The 21,903-nt window shown below is 45.0% G+C and overlaps 1 protein-coding gene across 1 annotated transcript; it reads right to left on the bottom strand.

The window, feature by feature from the left end:
* Positions 1-2,837: 2,837 nt before the first annotated feature.
* On the bottom strand, positions 2,838-20,571 carry KCNMB4 (potassium calcium-activated channel subfamily M regulatory beta subunit 4). The gene is made up of 3 exons (XM_014879083.2): positions 20,192-20,571; positions 10,951-11,078; positions 2,838-3,694 (listed from the first exon to the last, which is right to left on the bottom strand). Exons 1-3 carry the CDS (start codon positions 20,528-20,530, stop codon positions 3,526-3,528), a joined length of 636 nt encoding a protein of 211 aa, XP_014734569.1. The 5' UTR covers positions 20,531-20,571; the 3' UTR covers positions 2,838-3,525.
* Positions 20,572-21,903: the final 1,332 nt, after the last annotated feature.

The raw sequence follows: 21,903 nt of genomic DNA, 5'->3' as shown, positions 1-21,903 counted from the left end.
CTGCACTCTCACGCCTCGCAGATGTCCTTGCTCTGTTCTAGGACAAATCCCTCAAAACACACTTGGGAGTGCAAGTCTGGAAACTGAGACCTGTGCTACCTCCCCACTGCACTTCCCAACCTGCATCCTGCAGCACATACCAAAGAGCTGAGTTCAAAACAGACCTTCAAATCCAGCAATCTGTGCTGGACCCCTGTCAAAGGGCTACGTTTATCACAGAGATTATGGGTAATGATCTTCTAAAATGCCCCTGGATTCTCCCATGAAATCCCTCATCTGCTCCGAGTTTGAATTTAGCTGTTCATTCAAAAGTCAAATTTTCTAGCTTTGTGGAATCTTGTCTGTTACTGACAACACAGAAACACACAAGCAGGGAAAAGGCAACAAAAATCCTTCTATTACCACAACTTTTAAAATGAGTGTAAGAAACTAACAGAGAAAGATACTGTATAAACAAATTGATTTAATTGCACTACATGAAAGAGAAGGCAGGTCTTACTGAAGTGGAGCAGTAGAGACCATGCCAGAACAAAATTCCTCAAAGCAATGGCATATAAATATTGAATAAAATGCAAAAGCCAACTCTGCAGATGGCTTTGGGAAAAGCAGTCGCTCTGGCTGCAAATATGTTTCAGAGAATACACCACAAAACCTGGAAATCTGCAAAGCCAAGGAGGAAATCAGTGAATAATCTGCTAGAGGGAAATCCTCAGCTTCCACAATCAATTGCAGGGATTACAAAGACATTTCTAAATCAGTGAGGGGTGGGATGAGATGAGATGGAAGACTGAATGTTAGGATTCTGAGTTTCCCCTTAGCATCACATACTGCCATGCCAGGCATATACCTACTGCTGGTCTTCGGATACCAATTTAGATCTTTAACTTGGGTATTGTTAATCTCCCAGCAAAATAATTAAATATTATCTCTGTAGGCATGACTTTCTTCCAGAGGCCTTTGCAAAAGGTGTTTCCAAGAGATTTAAATATATGATTGCCAATCAAGGGAACTGCATCTGCTCAGTTTGCTTCTCGCCTTTTGCTCAGAGAACCAGCTGTATGATTCACTCACAAAAGCTTCTGGAGCAAAGCAAGAGAGGATTTTGTTAATCTGGATTTGTGAACTACTGGTTTAAAATTTCATGATGAATCTGTGTCACTGTGTATTTCCTTCTCCCTTGGGAAAACAAAGGATAGATGTATATAGAAAATCAGGCTTATTCCTCTTAACTTTAAGAAGCTACGAAAGGGAAATAAATGAAGAGAATTTGGCATCACCTTACTCAGACAACCAAACCACCCCACACCGGCAGCTTTATGTGATATGCAGAGTGAGAATAAGTAATATATATATTAAAAAATAGCAACCAAGCCCCCAAATCAGACACACAATGCAGCATTTCTGTGGGTTGCTGAGGCAAGAGAATCACAGTGGATGAGAACAAGGCCACAGCACTGAGACATGAGTGAAACAAAACACAATGTCCTTTGCAGGACAGCTCTTTCAGAAGTTTGCAGGCTTTTCTCTGAGAGGCTGAGAGCTTACAACCTGTATGCACCCAGCATATCCAGCACTATTCTTGTCAGTAGGCTGAGACTGAAGATACTAGTGTGAGGTGGACAGCAGGCACCTTCAAAGTGGTGATGTTTACTACATAGAATTGGAATTTTTTCTTACAAGAAGCATTTTTCATCTACAGGACTGGAGATGCTTGAGATGTGCAACCAACACCAACTGGATCTTTCATACAGAGTAATGTGCCAAGAAGCATCAAGTTCCTGCACCTACAAACATAATTCCTTAACTTGTTTTGAAGGAACAGCTATCCCAGTGTGGACTGAGACCAGAGGACACTCCAAAAATCATAGCAAGTAAGAAGGGAAGCAGTGAATGACCTCCAGTCACTCTGCTGCCCTTGCCATGCATCACCCTCATCACTGGGCACCACAGTGTGTACAAGAGGTCTTAGGGAAATCAGTTCTAAAACACACAATACAATTAATCTGAAAAGGACACTGGGCAATACAAGCAGGTTTGTCATCATATCTTAGTGCCAACTAAGCTTTCAGGCTTTCAAATCTAGCACTTTTCTCATCCTCAGGAAATATTTCTGCTATGTGTTAAAATCACAATTAACCCCGAGGTATTTACACATAATACTAAGAATATCAGAGATTAGTACAATGCACAGTATGTTTAGAATTGCAGAATTCTTAATGTAGATTAAAGTGCTTTGCCAGTAATCACTCACTTTCCTGACTGAGCCACATGGCTTTTCCTTTTTGCTGCACTCCAGCGCTGCCAAGCTGCACAGCTGGTCCCGGGGGGGGGCAGCCCTGCGGGGACAATGACAAGTGCCATGAAAGTGCCCTGGCCCCAGCCCCTGACTATGGCACACAAAAATGTGCTCTGGGAGACTGCCAGACGTACAGAACTCTCTGTGCTGAGCAAATGGACTGGAGCTGGTACTCCCATCTCACACAGCAAGGAGCTGGGGCAAGCAGAGAAAGAAGAACCAGCAAGATTCCATGGCCACAGTGCCATGTTTTTTTCTGGAGAACCCCATTCATGGGACTGGTGGGACTGGGATAGGCAGCTCAGCAGCAAACGCCCACAGCCCTACAAGGAGTTGATGTTCTTCTCTGGTGCCCTGAGTCACACCAATGACACACAGGCTCTCCTCAGCAAGCACTCAGGCACTGCACTCTTTGGGCAAGATGCTGGTAAAACATATTAATGTAAAACCATTTCTGCAAAATCCCTGCTCCTTACAGCCTGGAGCATTCATGAAGAGGGTATCTGAGAGGGGACAAGAAAAACTAGGGACTGAATACTGCTGAGGCTATAGATTCAGTATTTAATCGTCTTTTCCAATAACTGTTTCATTTTTTTTAGAATTATTTCATCACAGTGAATGGGTGATGATGAAAGAGCTTGTCTAGACAGAAGGTAAAGTTTGAATTTTAAAATTAAGTTCTACACAGTGGAAAAAAAACCAAATCAGCACAATGTTACATTTGCCTTAAAGCAGAAAAAGAAACAGAACAAACAAACAAAACAAAACTAAACAAAACCCCAAGAGTTAAAACCCCCAAAGCAATAAAACTTTATTATTTTGGAAATATGCTCTATGTAAAGTAAATATATTAAATATTTCATATTAAACATTAGCAAAGATCACTTCGTGGAGATGAAAATAACATCATCAGGGAGTTTTATAAACTGCCGCAATTTCTGGGTAGCTGCTCTTCAGCACTAACAGCACACAGCATATTTGGTGCAGTGTAGATTTTCTCTTTTTTTTTTGGTCGAATATACTTATTTAGTGCCATAGCAGAAGAAGCAATTAGCTGGCATTTCATGGGGCAATCTCCCAAAAACAATCCTGAGACAAGAGCAACTCCACCACAGATCAGACCCTGGAAGGAGACGCAGCTGGGTGCCCCCGCAGACTTGCAGGTGTGGCAGGTGGCACCACCTGAGACCTTCTTGCAGGTTTTTCTTTTCCATGAGCAGCCTTGCCGCTCACAAATGCTTCTTCTTTTTTATTGCCTCTGCCCTGACAGCCAAGCTCTTGGCACAGATGGTCAAGACCACGATGAGGACTCCAACCAGGAAAGTCACCACGGGCCAGAGGAAGCAGTGCAAGAGAACAGTCTCATCATGGGTGCGCTTCAGCATCACATCATCCGGCCTGGGAAGAGGAACAGAAGTTGGAGAAAATATAAATCAACATAATATCATCAATTCATCATAAGCAGAAGTCATCTAACATGGTAAGAGTAAAGGTGCTTTATTTGCCAAAGCGTTAGAATTTGATTAAGTGGACCATTTCATTCACTTCTTGCATTTGCCTTTTTATCACCAGCAATCATTGCAGATTGTGAGAGCTTTCCACTTGCAGTGTTTACAGGCTGACAAGTTCATTTGGATTAAAAAAGAACAAAAAACAAAGAAAAAAATAAAGTGTTGGTGATTTACATCTTCCAAGGAACGTGGTCATCACAAACAGCCATGAGAGATACAGTATCACACTGACTGTGGATTGCAAAACCACTCCGGCAAAAATTTAATACCAGGCAGCACTAATACATATCTATTCCAAATGTTATCAGGTCCTATGAGATGGGTTTAAACAGTAATCAAAGCTTTGCTTTTAGCTTTGTGCACTGATGTGTCCATGGGGCTACAAGGAGGCTCCTGATGCAGCAAGTCCTGGCTGTGGTTTGGGTCTGGGCAGGGAGCTGGTCCCTGTCCTCAACTCTGGACTGCTGGTGGCCAGGCTAGCCCAGCTGCACTGGCAGGCAGCAGCCAGTACAAAATCTATCCCAGAGAGGACTACAGCCTGCCCTGGGGTGGCCAAGGCTCCCAGCTCAGCTCCTTCCCAGCAGTGGCTGTTCCAGCAATAAGCTGTGATTTAGGGCTGCAGACAGCAGTGCCTGAGTAGACTTGACCAGGCTCCTACAGGCACAATTTGGCAAGATTCCCATGAAGGTCTGAACCTCCTTGCCTCCACCAGCAGCATCTAATACACAGTCATGGTGGGGTCTGTGAGAGGTTCATGCATTTCCAAAGGGAAATGGAGGGAGGAGGAAAATTGCAGGCAGAAGCATCTCGAGACATTTGGAAATCTAGCTGTGCCACGTGGCTGAAAGATCTGCTGTCCATCTGCCTCTTCCAAGTCTGGGATGTTGTCTGGGAAATGTGGTGGCAGGTTTTCTTCAGCTCTGGCTCTTTCTGGTCTCCCTTGCAGTTTAATAGTTATTAAATCAGTCCCATGACATTTGCACTTTACTCTTGCTTTCCCATCTACAGCCAGAGACACACAGTCTGCTGGAAAACTATCTGCAAAGGAGAGAAACAGAACTCTCTCCAGTTCGAAAAATATCTATAGCGTTGACTAATGTTGGTCCTCACATCCAACACTCCCATCACATGCTGCTTTGTCAATGCCATCCAACACTTCTTGGAAGAAAAAAACCTCACAGCCTAAAATCCTGGCAACCCCGGCTCATCCAGCAACATCCTGGGAATCAAAGTCTCCTAACACATGGGAGCACATGGGAGCAGATACCTGTTCAATGACTGTGCTGTGTCTCCCACCATAGCTTTGCCCTGATCAGAAAGTAGCGCTAAGAAAGAATTTTCTGTCGGGTGTCCCAGGTGTATTCAGTAGTGGAATGCATGAATTCTGCACAACCAAAATCCTCCAGATATATAAGCAGGCACAGGTGGAGACTGTAAACTGAATAAAGCAGCATTAACTTGATGGGTGAAAACTCACCAACCTGTGCACCTGAACAGAGAAATCCTTCCACAAGATGTATAAGCCTGCTCCCTCACAGTTACTGTATCATCACCTGCCAATAACAGTGTTAATTGGCAAGGAGGCCATAAGTAGGCAACACTCAATCTTCACATCTCTGAACTTACTGATGACATTGAATTTTAAGTATTTTTTAAGTAGATGTTAGTTCAAAACCCAGGGACAAGTAAAAACCTAGAAAATTGGACTCAATAAAAGGAAAGAAAATGATTGAGGAAAGTAAGATATCCTTTTGACTGAATCCTTAATATTTTGAAAAACATGGGTACCAAAAATGTAGCAGTGATGGATGTCAAACACTCATTATAGATGTGATTGTGACTTAGTAATTAAAAAGAGTTTCCCTTTTGGAAAAGAGTCAGACAAAGTCTTTAAGTAGATCCTGAGCTGAGGTTTGGGTTTAGATGGGTATCACTGCTATTTTTAGGTACAGCAAGAGTCCCTGCCCACTGGTGTGGCCTCACCTTGATTCCTGTGTGCAGTTTCGGGTGCCACAATATAAGAAAGATGTTAAGCTGTTGGAGAGCCTGCAAAGGAGGGACATAAAGATGGTGAAGGGCCTTGAGAGGAAGCCATATGAGTGTCTGAGGCCACTTAGTTTATTCAGTGTGGAGAAGATTGAGGGGAGATCTCATTGCAGTTACTTCCTCACAAGGGGAAGAGGAGGAACAGACACTGATCTCTTCTCTGCTATGCCCAGTGACAGAACCCAAGGAAACGGCATGAAGCTTTGTCAGGGGAGGTTCAGGTTGGGTATTAGAAAAAGGTTCTTCACCCAGAGGGTGGTTGGGCACTGGAACAGGCTCCCCAGGGAAGTGGTCATAGCACCAAACCTGACAGAGATCAAGAAGCATTTGGACAATGCTCTCAGGCACATGGAGTGACTCGGGAATGGTGCTGTGCAGGGTCGTTAGCTGGGTTTGATAATCTTTGTGGGTGCCTTCCAATTCAAAGTATTCTGTGGCACTAGAAACACAATAATTTAACTGCTTTGGGTTTGCTTGGCAAAGCTAGAGGTTTTGACTTTCCATGCTACTTTTTTAAAGGTGAACCTGCCTGCTCCCAGAGTCTGAAGGCTTGTTGTTTTATTTGGAAAAAGAAAAGGAAAGGTGCTCTGTCCCAGGGGAAGACTTCGCATGGTAAAGAACTGTCTTTGCTGGAACCCTAAGAGCATCACTCCCCTGGTGCTGAGGCAGTGATGTTGAACCCAAAGGAGGTACATCATGCCTAGAAACACATTTCTTTTCTCTGTTAAAATCAGCAGATATACTTAAATTTGTTGCCTTGCTCCTCTAAGTACAGTGTCTTTATTAAAGCTATCTTTGCTCTGTGACTTTGCATAGTACTTCAGTTGAAAAATGTTGGCAGAGGGGTTGTGCATTTTCTTCATAAGCTTGATTATTGGCAGTCTCTTCTTCCTAGCAATGTTGCCATTCAGGTTTCCAGTAAATGCAAAGCCTCTTGAGGGAATGCACCCAAAATCCTAACACCAGTTATCCATGCACAAAGCAGTGGCAGAGGTAGTGGGACAAAAGGGGGAAAACCCCCAATGATTACAAGCCAAGCTCGGGCATTCAGACCTGGTTCTTGCTGTGAACAGTGATGGCCACTGTGCAGCACCACCACTGCCCAGCAGCAGTCTCTGTGTTAAACAACAAACTGAAAAAAAAAATCCCTGAAGAAGCCTTTGCCTTAAACCTGAAAACACAGCTTTCACTGAACAGACAAGGAGGAAGGAATTTTGTTTTTACTGCTAAAAGGTGAAACCAGTGCTTGTTTTTAGCAGGACTTCGAGCTCGGGGCTAGACCCTTGTGGAGCTTTGAGCAGGGCTAACTGGATTAGTTGCATTATACAACACATCCCTGTTAGGTTCTGCCAGGTAGTTCAGACAGATACCAGATAAAATAGGCCTCCATCAGAGCCTTCAGAGCAATTACTGAACATCATGGGGAGAATTGCAATGCAGGGATTACAAAAAATGTCATGTAGGACCAAAAGGTTACAGGCACATAAACATTTCAGTCATCACTTAAGAACCACACTGTGAACCTTATGCTGCACAGCAATATCTGACAGAGGTGGAGGTGCAGGATAGGGAAACCTTACAAGTATTTCATACTCAAACAATCGGGATTTAAAGATGTTTGCAACACACTGATTTTTTTCCCCAGAGATATTCACATCCCCTCACTCTGACAAGCAGTCATTTTTTCCCTTATTGTTGCAAGATGCAAAGATTCTCAGCTGGATGGCTGCATGCAGAGGCAGCACAGTGTCTTACTGACAGTAAAGTCCTTTCCCCATCAGGCCCAAGCTCCACAGGTGCAGGGAATTAATTTAGAAAACTGTGAAGTAACAGAGAAAACCAAGAATTATGTTCCAGAATTTTATGGATGAGCAGCCCTACTACCTGAGCACCCTTGGCTTACACACATATTTATTCTGAGATAAGTGGGAACCCTGCAGGGCACCCCAACAACATACAGGTTGCCACTAATCACTTGACAAGGTTTGCTCTTCAGATCTCTGATGAATTTGTGTACAGAATCCTGCAGCAAACACGGAGGAGTTTAAAGCATGGCTGGCTCATCTGCTGTGCCACAGCAAAGGAGACACAGAGTGTTCTTACATATGGGACAAACCCAGAGTTAACAAGCAATAACACCACATAAATCAGCCACTAATTAGAGATTACTTGACACAGGTCACTCTGTCTGTCTCTGCATGGCATGAGACAGTGAGGTCTAAGCTCATGGCAATCTTAGTTTCTCTCTTTTTGTTCTTGTTGTGGATGTCAATGAGACCTGGAACGTGAAGCAGTAAAGTGACAGGATTTATCCCATCCTGCCTGTTCCTGCAGGTCTCCCACTTCAGGACATGCAGCTGTGGCCCTTCTTTGCACGACCCCTGGGACACTCGGTGTGAGATCCAGAACACCAAAGCTCTAGAGTTCTGTGCCTTCTCAAACCTTGGCAACAGCCTGAGAACTTCATCTGAATTTGTCCTTTACTTTAGAGTCTGGAACACTGAAGGTTGGTTTCTGGTTCCTTCAGACTGGGGTATAATCATGTTAAAAGACAGGCATCTTTACCAGAGATCCAGGAAAGCAACTTCCCATGCAGCTTGAACCCCTTGTCCCAAAGCTTGTCAGAGATGAGTGGGACACTAAAGTGCCTACAGTGACAAAGCAAAACCTCACACTTCAGTAAAGCACTGAGCTCCAAGATAAGCTGCACTTCGATTCCCTAAGATAAACGTTAGGCAGGTAATTTTGCTGGGCAGTTTGATAACTAAGAATGGTTAAAATTGCCAAGTTTTCTTCTCATCCATTTCGTATAACTTTGAACTGTAAGAATGGCACCCCTTGTTTTCATCTTTTCAAAGAAACCTGTTGAAACCACCAAACTGAAAGGGAGATGTTACCCAACAGTACACTCTGCATACAGCAATAGCTCTGACAATGAAGATGAAGTAAATTCGATGAAGAGGAGATGATGTTCATTGCCTGTATATTTACCTAGAATTTTATTCTGTTTCAAAAGAGGGAGTATTAATATTACAAACACTACATTTTCTAAGGAACTATTTACTATCTGTTTTATACAGACTGACAGAGAACAGTTAGCTTATCCACACAGTGAAAAAAATACTGTCAGAAAATATGCACACTTCTATTTTGAAGGGAACAGATTTCTCCCTCAGTTTGTTATGATTTCTTTTCACTGCTTCACAGGCTGCTTAGTCATCATTGCTCTAAAAGTATACCCAAGCAAGCACATTCCTAGTCAGCAGAACTTATCCCCCAAGGCTCATTGCTATCTCCGGGAGAAAATAGATGGTGTCCACATTTCGGCTTAGACTATCTTCTAGTGTATCTGGCAGCGAGCCTCTCTTATACTGTGTATGAATTGTTGTATGATCAGCAAAAGGCAGTGTTTCAAGGCAGCCATTGTGCTGGCAAGAACTTTTAGCAGTACAGGATTCAGCACCTTTAGGGAAAAAAACCCTTCCTGAGTGCTGCACAATTCTTCAGTGCCAGCTTACATAAATGTCAGATGCTAGGCAGCCTCAGAAAAGCTTTGTCTTTGCTTCACCAAAATGTAATATGAGAATCAGCTCACATAGCTCTGGACACCTACCACCCTACACTCCTTTACAGGGGAGAAATAAACATCTCTGGGCATCTGACCTGTATCAGGCATTTACTTTGGGGTAAGGTTTAAGGCTCCTGTTTCTCTCCACTGACTAAAAAAGTTAATTTTCACATCATCCTTTCCATATCAGTTTAGATGTATCCTAACTATGACTTCTCCTGCAGACAATCCCATGTTTCTGACTCTCCTGCTCACTTGGGCAGTGGGTGCTGCAAGTCCCAGTTCTCAGGAGTACAAGGAACTGGCAACACCTGCCTGCCCAGAAAAACCATAATCATAACTTGGCTCCTTGGATCCAAGCATTGGCACCCTGTGGACCAGAGGACTCCCAAGAAGGTCCCTGACAGGTCTGATGTCATCACACAGAGTGCTGTAAGTTTTAACCTCTGCATGCTGTAAGCAACATTTCTTTCTCCTCTAAATGAAAAAATATTGCTACAAAGTTTTGGTGGTGTCCCTCTGCAAAGAGTTAACCAGGGACAAGCAGCTCATCCTGGACATGCTGACTAGGTCTGCAGTCTCTCCTATTTTAGCCAGCCTAGGACAAACCTGGAGCCCCCAAGGCACTCAGCAGGACACTCACAGGAGAGTCAGGCCTTTCTCTGCCTGCCATCCATTTCCCTCCTGTTTGTCTTTCTGAACTTAAATATCTGGTGCCAACAGTCCCACACTGAGCCCCGAATGACACCTGCAAGTCATGAGCTATTCCCTCATCTATTTAACTTCCAAGTGTTTGTGGGATGGGACTAACCTCCTCCTGCAGCCACGTCACCTTTTATTTCCTGGCATATCACCATCAGAAAGAGACAGGAAGAAGGACTCCCTCCCCTTTCTGTTTACTGAAGGAAGGAAACCACACGTCACTCTCGTACACATGGAACTCACATCAACACTGGCAATAAAAGTGAGAACTGAAACAGAAGGGGTTACAACTTTAGAAGGGCTTCAGGTTACAACTTTCTACTCTGCAAGCATGTATGAAACCTGGCAGTTCTGTTGCTGTTTATTACACATATTTGATCCATTAATCCTCTGTGAACACAATTACTGAGTTCGTTTGTAGCATTTACTGATCTCCCATTTTCTTCCATGAACACAGTAGGGTTTCTTTTCTGTGGAGAAAAGGAATGTTAATATCCACACCAGAAATCTGTCATTTGAGTGTTACAAGCCAAGATGCTGTTTGCTATAAAAATTGCATGTTTTAAGGAAAACTTTTCCCAGAATTTTATATTTTTACTTAAAGTGGTAAAAATATTTCTTTCCTTTCTGTATGGCTTTTCATCAACAGAGCTGTCTTGCAAAGCTCTGCACTCAGCTCTGTGTGATAAACCACATTGCTCTGGAGGGGAGTCTCTGTGTGTGTATATACATATGCATGTATTTAGATATTTTTTCAAACAGAACCAAGGGACAGCTGTTAAGCAGATGCATAAGCACTCCTGCCTAGCCAAATAGAGATTACTCACCTCAAGTGCTGGTTAAAATAGCATGTGAATGGTTGAGAACCGACTTTCTCTTTCCAGTATTTCTGCTTGTACGTGACGTTCTCAGAGTTCTCCTGATCGTCTCTTGCACAGGGAGGGATGTATGAACACTGCCAAAACACATTGCAAAACAGAGTTACTGCTGTGCTCAAGAACGCAGGGCATCACTTCTCTGTGATTTCCCCATGATACCAGTGTGACTGAAATGGACAGAGAGTAATAAACAAAAGCTCCAATGAAACAGAAAAGAAATATTAGCTGAACTTCAATTGCTAATTATTCTGTTCAGGTACTGGAAAAGAACATAGTAGCATTCAGAAAGAAAATAAAGGCTTTGCCATGTTTGTTCCACTCTTAAACCAAACCACCTCATAACATCTTGGGGTTTGGCATGATGAATGTGAAAATTATAATTTAATTTTTATGCATTCCTAGCTAGCTGCATGGATTGGATTTGAATAACTTCCTGTTTTCGGTGAGGCACATAATCACAAGGTTTCTTAAATATCATGCTAATAAATAATCCAGAGTCCAGCAAGCTTTCCCAGATGGTGGGATATCTGGCTGATGTCCACTGATAAAAGTAGGTATTCTTCCAAGATTTCAACACAAGAAAAGAAGAAAAAAGTTCAGAGCCCTGCTTCAGTAGAAAGGTTCAGCATCTGCTTCTGCTGTACAGAAGTCGAGTTGAACAGCTGAGTTATCTGCTGATCTCACCCTCAGACATCTGCTTCAAAGCCCAGAAATCAAGGGAAATTCCTCCCCCAGCTTAGTGGCCTTGGGACTGGGCTTTCAGAGGCTCCCCTTCAGGTCACACACACACACACACACACACACACACATACCTTGTTTCCAAGTCATTGACACATCACCCTAAAGTCCTAGCCATAGGCATTTAAACAACAGAAAACAAATAGTGCACAGAATCAAGTGTCAGCACTATCAGAGTGCAGTGTCCAAGCACAATCCCTCTCGTTTTTACCAGGCATCCATCCAGGAGATCACGACAGGAGGTGTTGAACCACACTGAGTAGCACAGTTAACAGATCCTCCCATAACACAGAGGCTTTTCACCCTGCAGGATGTATGGACACCAAGGCTCCAGGTGCACACACTGAATTTTAATTTCTTTAAAATTGGGAGCTGCAGACAGAAAAAAGTGTGACTTGGAATGTAGCTAAAAAGCCTCCTACTTAGGAAGGATGAGGATGCAGGAGGTGAAGGGTTTGGGAAGCCCCTAAAGGAGGCCCACATATGATCACAACATTATTTTCTGCACAGTATCCTGAAGGCAGTAACAGCAAAGACAGTGCTACCCTCTCTAACACGAGAACAAAGATCACCATGACTCACTGTGCCTAGTGAGTGCTTCCTCTCCTTCTGCTGAGGTTTCACAGGGACCTACCTTGCCCCCAGCTGCACACTATACCTAAGATGTACAGACCTACAAGTCCATGTTCACCATAAAACAGCTTGAGGATTTGTCATTCCAAGGGCAAAGGAGAAATCTCAGCATTTTTCCCCTGATTATTTAAAATCTGACCACTTCTGTCAGCATCTGAAATTGATGCCAGTGTCTTGCATGCTTCAGAATTAAAGAATCTGCAAAGTCTTCCTTGCTGCTTCCAAACAGAAATCTACCTTTTCCACATGCAAGGATCTCCATTTTCACATGGACTCCTGTCTGGTGTGCCATGGCACAGAGCTTCCTTTAGTTCCTTGTTCACAGGACCCTAAATAAGGATTGTCCCACTGCTGATGAGAGATAGAAATGAGCAGCAACACCACTCTACTTTAGAAACCAGAATGCAGGATTTATCAAATACTGTTATTGCCATCTTAGATAATATTCCCTGGTCAGCAGAATTTTTGGTTTGGCTGTCCAAACCATGGGTGCTTACTTTGGAAACATCAAACACCCGCCCTTTTTCCTCCACACTCCCAGTGCATAAACACATCTGTGCAGCAGCTGGGCAGAGTCAGCAAATTTGGCACAAAGACACCTGAGAGCACTGCTGGCTCTGCTCTGACCCCCTGACAGCACCAACATGCTGCACGTCCCAGCTGGTCCCCTCCTCCCTGCTTGGTCAGGGGTCCAGCATTTCCAACATCCTCCACTCTGATGTTTTCCTTTATGGAGCATTTCCTGCTTTGGAAATGGCACCATATCCCACGAGTTGAGCATTCATTGCCTACATCTGACTGTAATCACCACCCAGCTCTTCCTGAGCCCCCAGCTTCCAGGGGCTCTAGAAAGAGCTCCCAAACCAGCCACACAAAATGCAGAACTAGAAAAAAAAGCTAAGTACTAGTAGACTTTATTTTGCCTAAACTCACTCAGCTATCTCAAAGTTCCTATTCCTGTGTTCCTGGCTCTGGTACACATCTATCCTCTATCCTCTGAAATGTTTCTTCCTGCTGGCTGAGCCTACTGCTGTCCTCTGCTATGAAACTGCAACCACCTCACCAGTCCTGGTTAAACTTCCTCTGGATCCTTCAGAGATCTTCCACCCCCACAAAATATTACTTGAATCCTTCACAAAGTTTATAACCTGGTGAGCTGTTGTTTAGCCTATCCTGAGTTTCAGGCTTAGAAACAACCAAAGAGGTTTCTTTTCCCAAGAGATGTCTATCTGAACAGGCAAGTATCAAGCTTTAACTGTCTCCCAGTATATTTCATCACAGAGCACTTCACATTTTTTTCCCATCAGTCCCCATGCTGTGAGCTCAATATAAAGATATTAAAAGCTGAGTTTTCCAGGGCAAGGATTTTTCTTGGTTTGGAAGATGTAAAGGGTCCCACAGACAGTTTCTCCAGGCAACACTTCTGTATTTTCCCATGCCAAAGCAAGACAGCATATGGGAGTACTGCCAGTACCTACAGGAGGGACACCTGGAAGTCGGGCACAACAGTGAATGCTCTCCATAGCTCAAACTTCACACCATTCTCTGCACAGGTAATCCCAGCTGACAGAAAGCAAGCTGGATACATTTCTACCTCTTTATCTTCATGTGGGAAACACAAAGGAGACACCCGGGGTCTTGCCATAAATTGATGTGGCCTCGCTGCTTCAGCCTGTTGAGGATTAACAGTCCTGAAGAGAGGCGTGGTCCCTGTCCCAGAATCCCAGAGTCCCCCAAAACATCAACTCAATGTGACAAAGGCCTTAAACCACAGAGGACACCCAAGGTGCAATCCCAGTGTGAACATACCAGCTGCTGCACAAACACTGGAGCTTGTTTGCTTCCCGAGATGCCAGCACAGTCCCCACCAACCCAAGGTGCTTTTTGACCCTTTCCAATCCAGGTAGCAGGTGGATCTCTCTTTACTCAGCCTCCCAAGCACACTCCTATGGCACTTTGCTTGACCAGCTCTATCACCCTCCAAAGCAGATCCAGCAGGCAGATAAAAGGGAATCATATCCTCACAATTTCTGCTGCTGTGAGTTGGTGGATGAATGTGAAATAGCTTCCACTTTGGCAACAGGCAGTTTCTGAAACATTAATTCTGTAGTCTTCCCTTACAAGACATGTCATGAAATACTGGTGTCAAAGCACAAACATGCAAGCTAGGACACCAGTAAAAATGTCAGTGAACAGCTAATACATCTTTATATCAAGGTTTTGTACGATTTGTATCTGTTTGCTGCTGGATGCTCCCACTTCAGTGCCCCTGCAGATGCCTGGGAATATTCCTGGTCCTTCTGAACACTTCGTGAGGGCAGATATTCTTCCATATCACAGAGAAAGCACAGATGCATGAACTCTTGACTATGGTTTAAGTTCCAGGCTGCATTTCATGCTTTTCAAAGATCAATTCCTGCCTAATTCAGTTTTTAATTAAAAGGAAGACGGACTTTGAAGACTACAAGACAAGTCCAAGAAAGTTTCAAATACAAAGAGACATCCCAGCCCAAAGCAGAAACAAGTCAGCCCAATAGAAGACAAACCAAAGTAATTCAGGAGCAGGATTTCAAACTCAGTTTCCAAGTGACATGTGGAGGACCATCCTGCTGGCTCCTGATCTATGGGACAGAGCATGCAACTCTTGTTTGGTGTGGCAAAGCCCCACAGCACGTGCTGGAGCAGAGATCCACCTGCAGCCCATGGTGGACCCCACACCACCAAAGGGATGCCCAAAGGAGGTTGTGACTCTGAGGGGAGCCCACATGGGAGCAGGTCCTGGCAGAACCTGTGACCCTGTGGGGGATCCATGTTCAGCACTTTGTAAGGAACTACAGCCTGTGGGAAGGACTCACATTGGAGAAGGGAATGGAGGACTGTGTCCTGTGGGAGAGACCCCACACGGGAGCAGGGAACCAGTGTGAATAGGAAGGAGTGCAAATGTGTGAGAAACTGACCACAGCCCACATTCCCTCTCCCTGTGTGCCAGTGGGAAGGAGGAGACAAAGAAAATCAGGAGTGAAGTTAAGCTCAGGAAGAACCAATGGGTAGGGGAAAGGCATTTTTAGATTTGATTTTATTTATGCAGTACTCTTCTCTGGTTTAATTGGCAATAAAGCAGATTAATTTCCCTGAGTCAAGTCCATTTTTCCCATGACAATAAAGAGTAAGTGATCTCTCCCTGTCCTTATCTCAATCCCCAAGCCTTTTGTTAGATTTTCTCTCCCCTGTCCACCTGAGGAGTGATACAGCAGCTTGGGTGGGGACCTGAAGTCCAGCCAGGGTCACCCACCACACCAAGAAATATATTGGCTTCTCCTAACTTTGTGTGTGTCTCCATTCACTAGTGTGTTACCTTCATGGCATGGAAGGGAGGACTCACTGCCACAGCCATCCCCCTGGGGCAGGACACGGGCAGGTGGGCTCACTCCATTAGTACAAAAAACTGCCCCTCCCAGCTGAGTGTCCTGAGGGAATTGGAGCTGAGCACCGTGTCTGGTTTCACCTGCATCTGTCAGTGCAGATGATCAGCAGCAGCACAACCCATCGGGAGTGATCAAACTCCCTCACAGAGGCTCGAGGCAGGGAGTGGTACCCCAGGTGAGACAAGTGGCTGATAGGGTTTATCCATGGCCCCTGGGCCCACTTCCAGAGGAATTGCTAGGCAGCATCTGCATGGCTGGCCTGTCGCAGGTACCAGCCCAAACACAGATCTGAATGCTTCACCAGAGGCACCAGACTCTCACAAAATTATTGTGAAGTTATATTTTGTTATGAAATCTCCTCTGCCATGGGTCATATCTAAGAGAGTCCAAAAATTAAGCCCAATTCTATTTACAAGTGCACAGAAGAGATGACTGCACATCATCCTGTCAGGGGGAGGCATGGCACAGAGCAGCGTGGCAGGAGCACAGGCAGGTGTGAAGTGCAGACAAGGGACAGCCACGCGTTTGCTCCCTTGCCTGGGGACAAGGATGGGGAGAACCTGCCACACAGCTGCTAACATCTGTCTCACCAGTCACTCCCCTAAAAGTTTCTTTGGCAAAACAAGGGGGTAACTCCTTCCAAGCCTTCTTAACTGCAGATGTAGAGAGGGATATGTGTAAAAAGCCAGAGAGCAGCTGACTTACCCCTGTCACATTCCCCAGGCACAGCCATGGCCTGGTCCCTGCACCACTGACGAACCCGACGGCTGGAGAGTGATAGAGACAAATTGACTTTGGAATTAATCCTGCTTATCCCTTATCTCAGAGATTATTATTGCTATCAAGGCAGCTGAAGAAAGGCTACTGTCACTCCAATAAATTTCTTCCTCTGAGACAGCAATCAAAAAAAAAAAAAAAAAGAAAGAAATCCACAGATCACTCAGACTGAACACAAATGTAATCGTGTCCGGTGCTTTATATATACATTCCTGGATTAACTGTGACCCAGCTATATAATCTTTTAAGAGCTAAAATGAATCCTGGGCTGTAGAATGATGTGATTATCTTAGAAAGCAAGAGAAGAAAAAAAAAATTATTTTTCCTGCATCTAGAAGAAGACTAGAACAAACACTAAAACAGACAGATTCATATCTGTGATATGTTTTTATGTCAGCCCACTCTACTACAGAAAGTAGAAGATTTTTAGTCAAAATCAAACACTGGGGATTTTGGAGGGAGTGAAACTTCTAACTGGTTTAGTATTGCTGTGTGTTGTAAGGAGTCTGAACTATGCCTTTTCCACACTATTGATTTACAGAGAAAAATTGCTACCCTACAAAGAGAAGCAGCTAAGCAGAAAGTAAAATTTTAAAACTGTTCAAAACAAAATCAGTCTTTTTTATCCCTTCTAGCTAGTTGGAACTGATTAATGTGTTGTACATATGTCTAAGTTCATGAACACAAGGAAGCATAGTGCAAAAATGTGATGGGAACAGGAAGGGTTAAACAGCTCTCTAAGTGTTTATTCATAAATACGTACAGGATCCCGAGCATTAAATCCAGCAGATTCCTACTCTATGGCTCTAATTAATGTATTTCATCATAAAATCCTGAAAGCTTTTACAGACAGTGAGACTTGCAATCAAAAATTAAAGGAGAGTATAACTGTTTGGCTCCACAGATGTTGAACCAGGGAAAAAAAGGGAAAACCAAAGCAACAGATACAGCTTTCAGTCCCTTATAAGGGTATGTTTTCCTGATGACACTTAACCAACTTTTCTTCTTATTTTGTATTTGTTTGACATAAGCTTCTTAAAGTAGGGAAAATAATGACAACACTTTTTTTTCTACACAATTTTCCACTGAGATAAATTCAATTACTCCCAAAGAACACAGTTACATCAAAAGATGCATCCTTTCTGCTTGGTCACAACTGGTAAATCAGATTTAATCCTCAGCAATCAATATCCCAAGATAAACAGCCCACACCTAAAGATGCAAGGTGGAAGGTAAAGAAAACAGATTATATGTGTAAAAGCAGGAAAGTAACACACACTGCCAACAGCCCTGTTTTCTTATTAAGAGTTAATATAAAATTAATTGTTAAATAAAATAGTTTTCTGAGTGACATTTACAGGCATTACTTCTGAAGCTCAGAGGGCCCCCCTGCAATTGCAATTCAGCTCCCAGGCATGTGCAATCCTTCTCTTCCCACCAGACTTCCAGAAAGGTAGGGAAAAACAGGGTCAAGAAGCAAAACCAGCACAAAACAGAACCCTTGGACTACTCAGAAAGGTGTTGTGGTTATGGTCCAATTTGAAAGCTTCTGCTGAGCCTGTGATGCTGTCAGAGCTGCTAAGCCTAGAAACTCTGCTGGCAATCAGCACTCACCTCCCATCTCCCATCTCCCATCCCTGCTGGAGATGGCCACAGCAGAGCTGTAGGGCCGTGCTCAGCTGCACCCTCTGCAGAGCCGCGTCATCTCCCGTATCAAAAGGGTGACTTTTCTCCTGCATTTTACCGGCTCCTCCCTGTCCACCTGAAAATGGAGCGATGTTTAGAGAAGTCCTGCAGCTCGGCACACCTCTGCCACCACAGCCTTCTCCACAGGGAGCCTGGCAGCAGAGCTCCCAGGAAAAGGTTTGCAAAGCTCCCTCACAGGCCAACATTTCATCTGCTTTGCAATCAGGCTCCATCCAGCACTGCAGCTTCAATCACTCATCACTTCTGAGTGGTGCCAAAAATTTAATCCAAATCCTGTCAGATTTACCATCCTGCTACTTACTCTGCTGATTTTTACCACAACCACTCTTCCAAGCTGCCAATGCAAAAAAAAAAAAAAGCAACCCTCAAACCCTGAGTGTGAAACTTAACCTGCCTTCCAAGGGACAGAGCACACCAGCACAAGTATGACTGAAGAGATGTGAGGCTGCACATCTCCTGGACACCCAAGCATGCTCCCCACCCCTGCAAACAGACCCTTGCATCGTGCTTAGCATGGCCCTTGGCACTATGTTCCATCCACATCTCGATCAAAGAGCTGAAATTTCCTTCTCCACTACACTCCCAATTTCAAGTTCTTTCAGGAGTAGGATTCCGACACGTTTTTTTTTCTTCTTCAAACTGCTTAATAAGATCTTCTCCACTCAGGTGCGTGCTGTCAAGGCGATCTTTACCCAGCATAAAAAGAAAAAGAAGAAGGCAGAATAACTGCCTTTAAGGAAAGAGAAAGCACAAGTCACACGTTGCCTTCAGACTTCCCCAGTTTGCTGGAAGATGCAACTTTCACGAGTTCTTCATTTGGTCCTTTTTCGTGTGGGTGATGGAGGAGTTTAAGAATCACAACAGCACGGAGGAAACTTCTGTTTTGGTGCTGTTTTCGCCAGCAGCGGCTCCACCGACGTTTCTCCGTGCGCTTTGGGGAGCGGCTCTAGGAAGAACTTGAGGCTCTTGCATCCTCCGGGACGAGCAGCGCAGCGGCACCGGGCAGTGCCCGGGCAGACAGCCCTCCCCGCCGGCAGCAGGGGCTTCTCCTCTCCTCCCCGCCGGCAGCAGGGGCTTCTCCTCGCCTCCCCACCGGCGTCCCGGGGCTCGGGCGGGCGGGCCGGGAACGGCAGCGGAGCCCTCGCAGCTCTCCCTGCTCTGCCGCTCGCCAGCTGCGCTCCGGAGGCGGGAGGGAAGGAACGGACCGGGAATGGGACTGGCCGCCAAGTGTGAGAGTGTGTGAGAGTGTGGCTGTGTGCATCTGTGTGCGTGTGTGTGTGCATGTATCATATCAAGTATAGTATATAGTATAGTTTCATACACTATACAGCGTATTATACATTATATACAGATTGTTATACTATGCTATATAGAATCACAAAATATCCCGAATTGGAAGGCACCCACTGGGATCATCAAGACCAACTCCTGGTCCTGCACAGAACAGCCCCGAGAGTCACACCGCGTGTTTGAGAGAGAACGCTTCTTGAACTCTTTGTCAGCTTTGGTGCTGTGACCGCTTCCCTGGGGAGCCTATTCCAGCGCCCAACCACCCTCTGGGTGAAGAACCTTTTCTTAGTATCTAGCCTAAATCTTCCCTGAGATCCTATGTATGTGTATATATATATATATATAAACACAGCATATAAATATAGATGTAGAATGCATAGCATGTTTATAGACAAACACTATAGATATATACTATACTTTTTAATGAGCAACAAGCAACAAGCAGAGCAGCATTTCGGACGTTTACCCCCTCACTTCACTTCCCACCCCCTACTTCCCAAAAGAGAAAACCCCGCACCGAAAAGAGGCCGGGAGCCAGGAGCGGTGAAAGGGCAGCGACTGCGGCGGCGGGACCACCGCCACCGCCCCGCATTTTGGGAGAAGAGGGTCGCGGCTCTCACCTTGGGGTTGGTGCGCAGCTGCCGCTCGTCCTCGTGGAGCAGGGCGGGTGCGGAGGAGCGGGAGGTGCGGACCAGGACCTGGAGGCAGGGGTAGCGGGCGGTGCCGCGGCAGGCGGCCCCGCAGGAGAAGGTGCAGGCGAAGCGCTCCCCCAGCTGCCGCACCGCCAGCACCGTGCAGTTGGCGGAGCCGCCGCCGCCCCGCTCCTGCAGCGCCGGGCGAAGCCAGCAACAACCCAAACCCAAAAGGGAAAGCAAGCCGGCGGCGATGAGGAGGAAACCGAGCCGCATGCTCTTGTCCTCCGCCTCCGTGTACTCGTAAGCCGCCCGGCTCCTCGCCATCGCTCGGCTGCCGCTGGCATCCGCCGCCGGGCATCAGCCACTGCCATCGGCTAAAGCTCCCGCCGCTCCCCGCCTCCCTCCCCGCCTCCTCCGAGGCTGACTGCGCGTGTAACCGGCGCGAAAAAAAAAAAAAAAAAAAAAAAAAAGAAATAGATAAATAAATAAAATGCAAATTTAATCCCGTCTGACCTAATTCAGGGCCCTCCGGGGGTGGAAAGGGACAGCTTGCAACGGGATTATCTGACCCTGGAGATTTGCTGTGTGGAGGGCTAGTCCGGATTAATACTGGGTACCATCATGCAATGTACAATATCTAGAAGCGGGTGGGTGGGGTCCTTTGGGTGCATTGTGGCCCCCCATTAAGGCAACATCTCACCACTGGCTTGGTTAAATCCTGGATATCTTGTGTAAAGTCCTGTCTAGTAACCCCAGGCATCAAAGTCTGCTAGGTCGCTATGCATAGAGGAGGAAACTGAACTGAAATTAAAGAAATTAAATATCTACAAGTGAGAAGGCAGCTTCTATTTTCACCTTATTATTTGAAAAGGAACATAATGGGAATAGGCCAAATATTAACTTCTTTGAGGTGCAGGGTGAAGTGTTCTGGCCAGCCCCAAAATCAGCATCTGCACAGCGGGGACAGAGACAACAGATAAGCAAGATGATAACTATCACACACAGGAATTGCTTTGAACAGGAAGGTATTGACCTTTAAAGGTACTCCCTAAGAAGTGCTCTCTTCCAAGCAGGTTTGCAAGAAAAGCAGCTGATTCAAGAAAATATATTTATTTGGCAGATAAAGTTTGGTTATTACCCAGCATTTCCCACTGTGGCAACACAAGCTCCTCGGTGCCAAAATATCATATGCTGTACTTATATTTGCATTCTGTCGTCTTTACCACAGGCAATTAGGTAAAAAAAAAGTGAGCCTCAGAGCTGATAGCTGAACTTGATGACACAGCAGACAAGAAGGTATAGAAACACAGAAAAAGTTCGGGAAATAGCACTTTCCTCCTTCAATCACTTCCCCACTGCAGAGTGCAACGTCAAACTGTTATAAATGAAGCAGATCCATAGGTTCTCCAAATGGACTACTGAGCAAGGTTTGGCAGGAAGACTATTAAGAGTCCACACTGTGCCATGAATTTAGATGGGTGTAAATGCTGTCCTTGCTTGCACAAGTGCACTACCACACTCCTCTCAGGGCAGCTGCTTTGCAGTAACCTGCCCTGATTAACAAAGGGTTTCTGAAAAAGCACACCAGCTCTGAGCCCGGGATTGTTTTTTTGACTTAGACCTGTCATAGGTCTATACTATATAGGTATATACTATATATACTATACTATACTAGAAACTTGCTTAGTCCTTGGCTG

This window comes from Sturnus vulgaris, chromosome 5 (genome assembly GCF_052056855.1).
Source record: "Sturnus vulgaris isolate bStuVul1 chromosome 5, bStuVul1.hap1, whole genome shotgun sequence".
NCBI classification, from domain to species: domain Eukaryota; kingdom Metazoa; phylum Chordata; class Aves; order Passeriformes; family Sturnidae; genus Sturnus; species Sturnus vulgaris.
This window is presented reverse-complemented; position numbering and strand designations above follow the sequence as displayed.

Bases quoted from the DNA above. Each gene is read 5' to 3' on its own strand.
- KCNMB4 (XM_014879083.2), bottom strand. From the start codon at position 20,530: ATGGCGAGGAGCCGGGCGGCTTACGAGTACACGGAGGCGGAGGACAAG. The intron at 11,079-20,191 runs GTGAGAGCCGCG...GTGTTTTGGCAG, and splicing joins AGCTGCGCACCAACCCCAAG to TGTTCATACATCCCTCCCTG. The intron at 3,695-10,950 runs GTGAGTAATCTC...TCCTCTTCCCAG, and splicing joins TATTTTAACCAGCACTTGAG to GCCGGATGATGTGATGCTGA.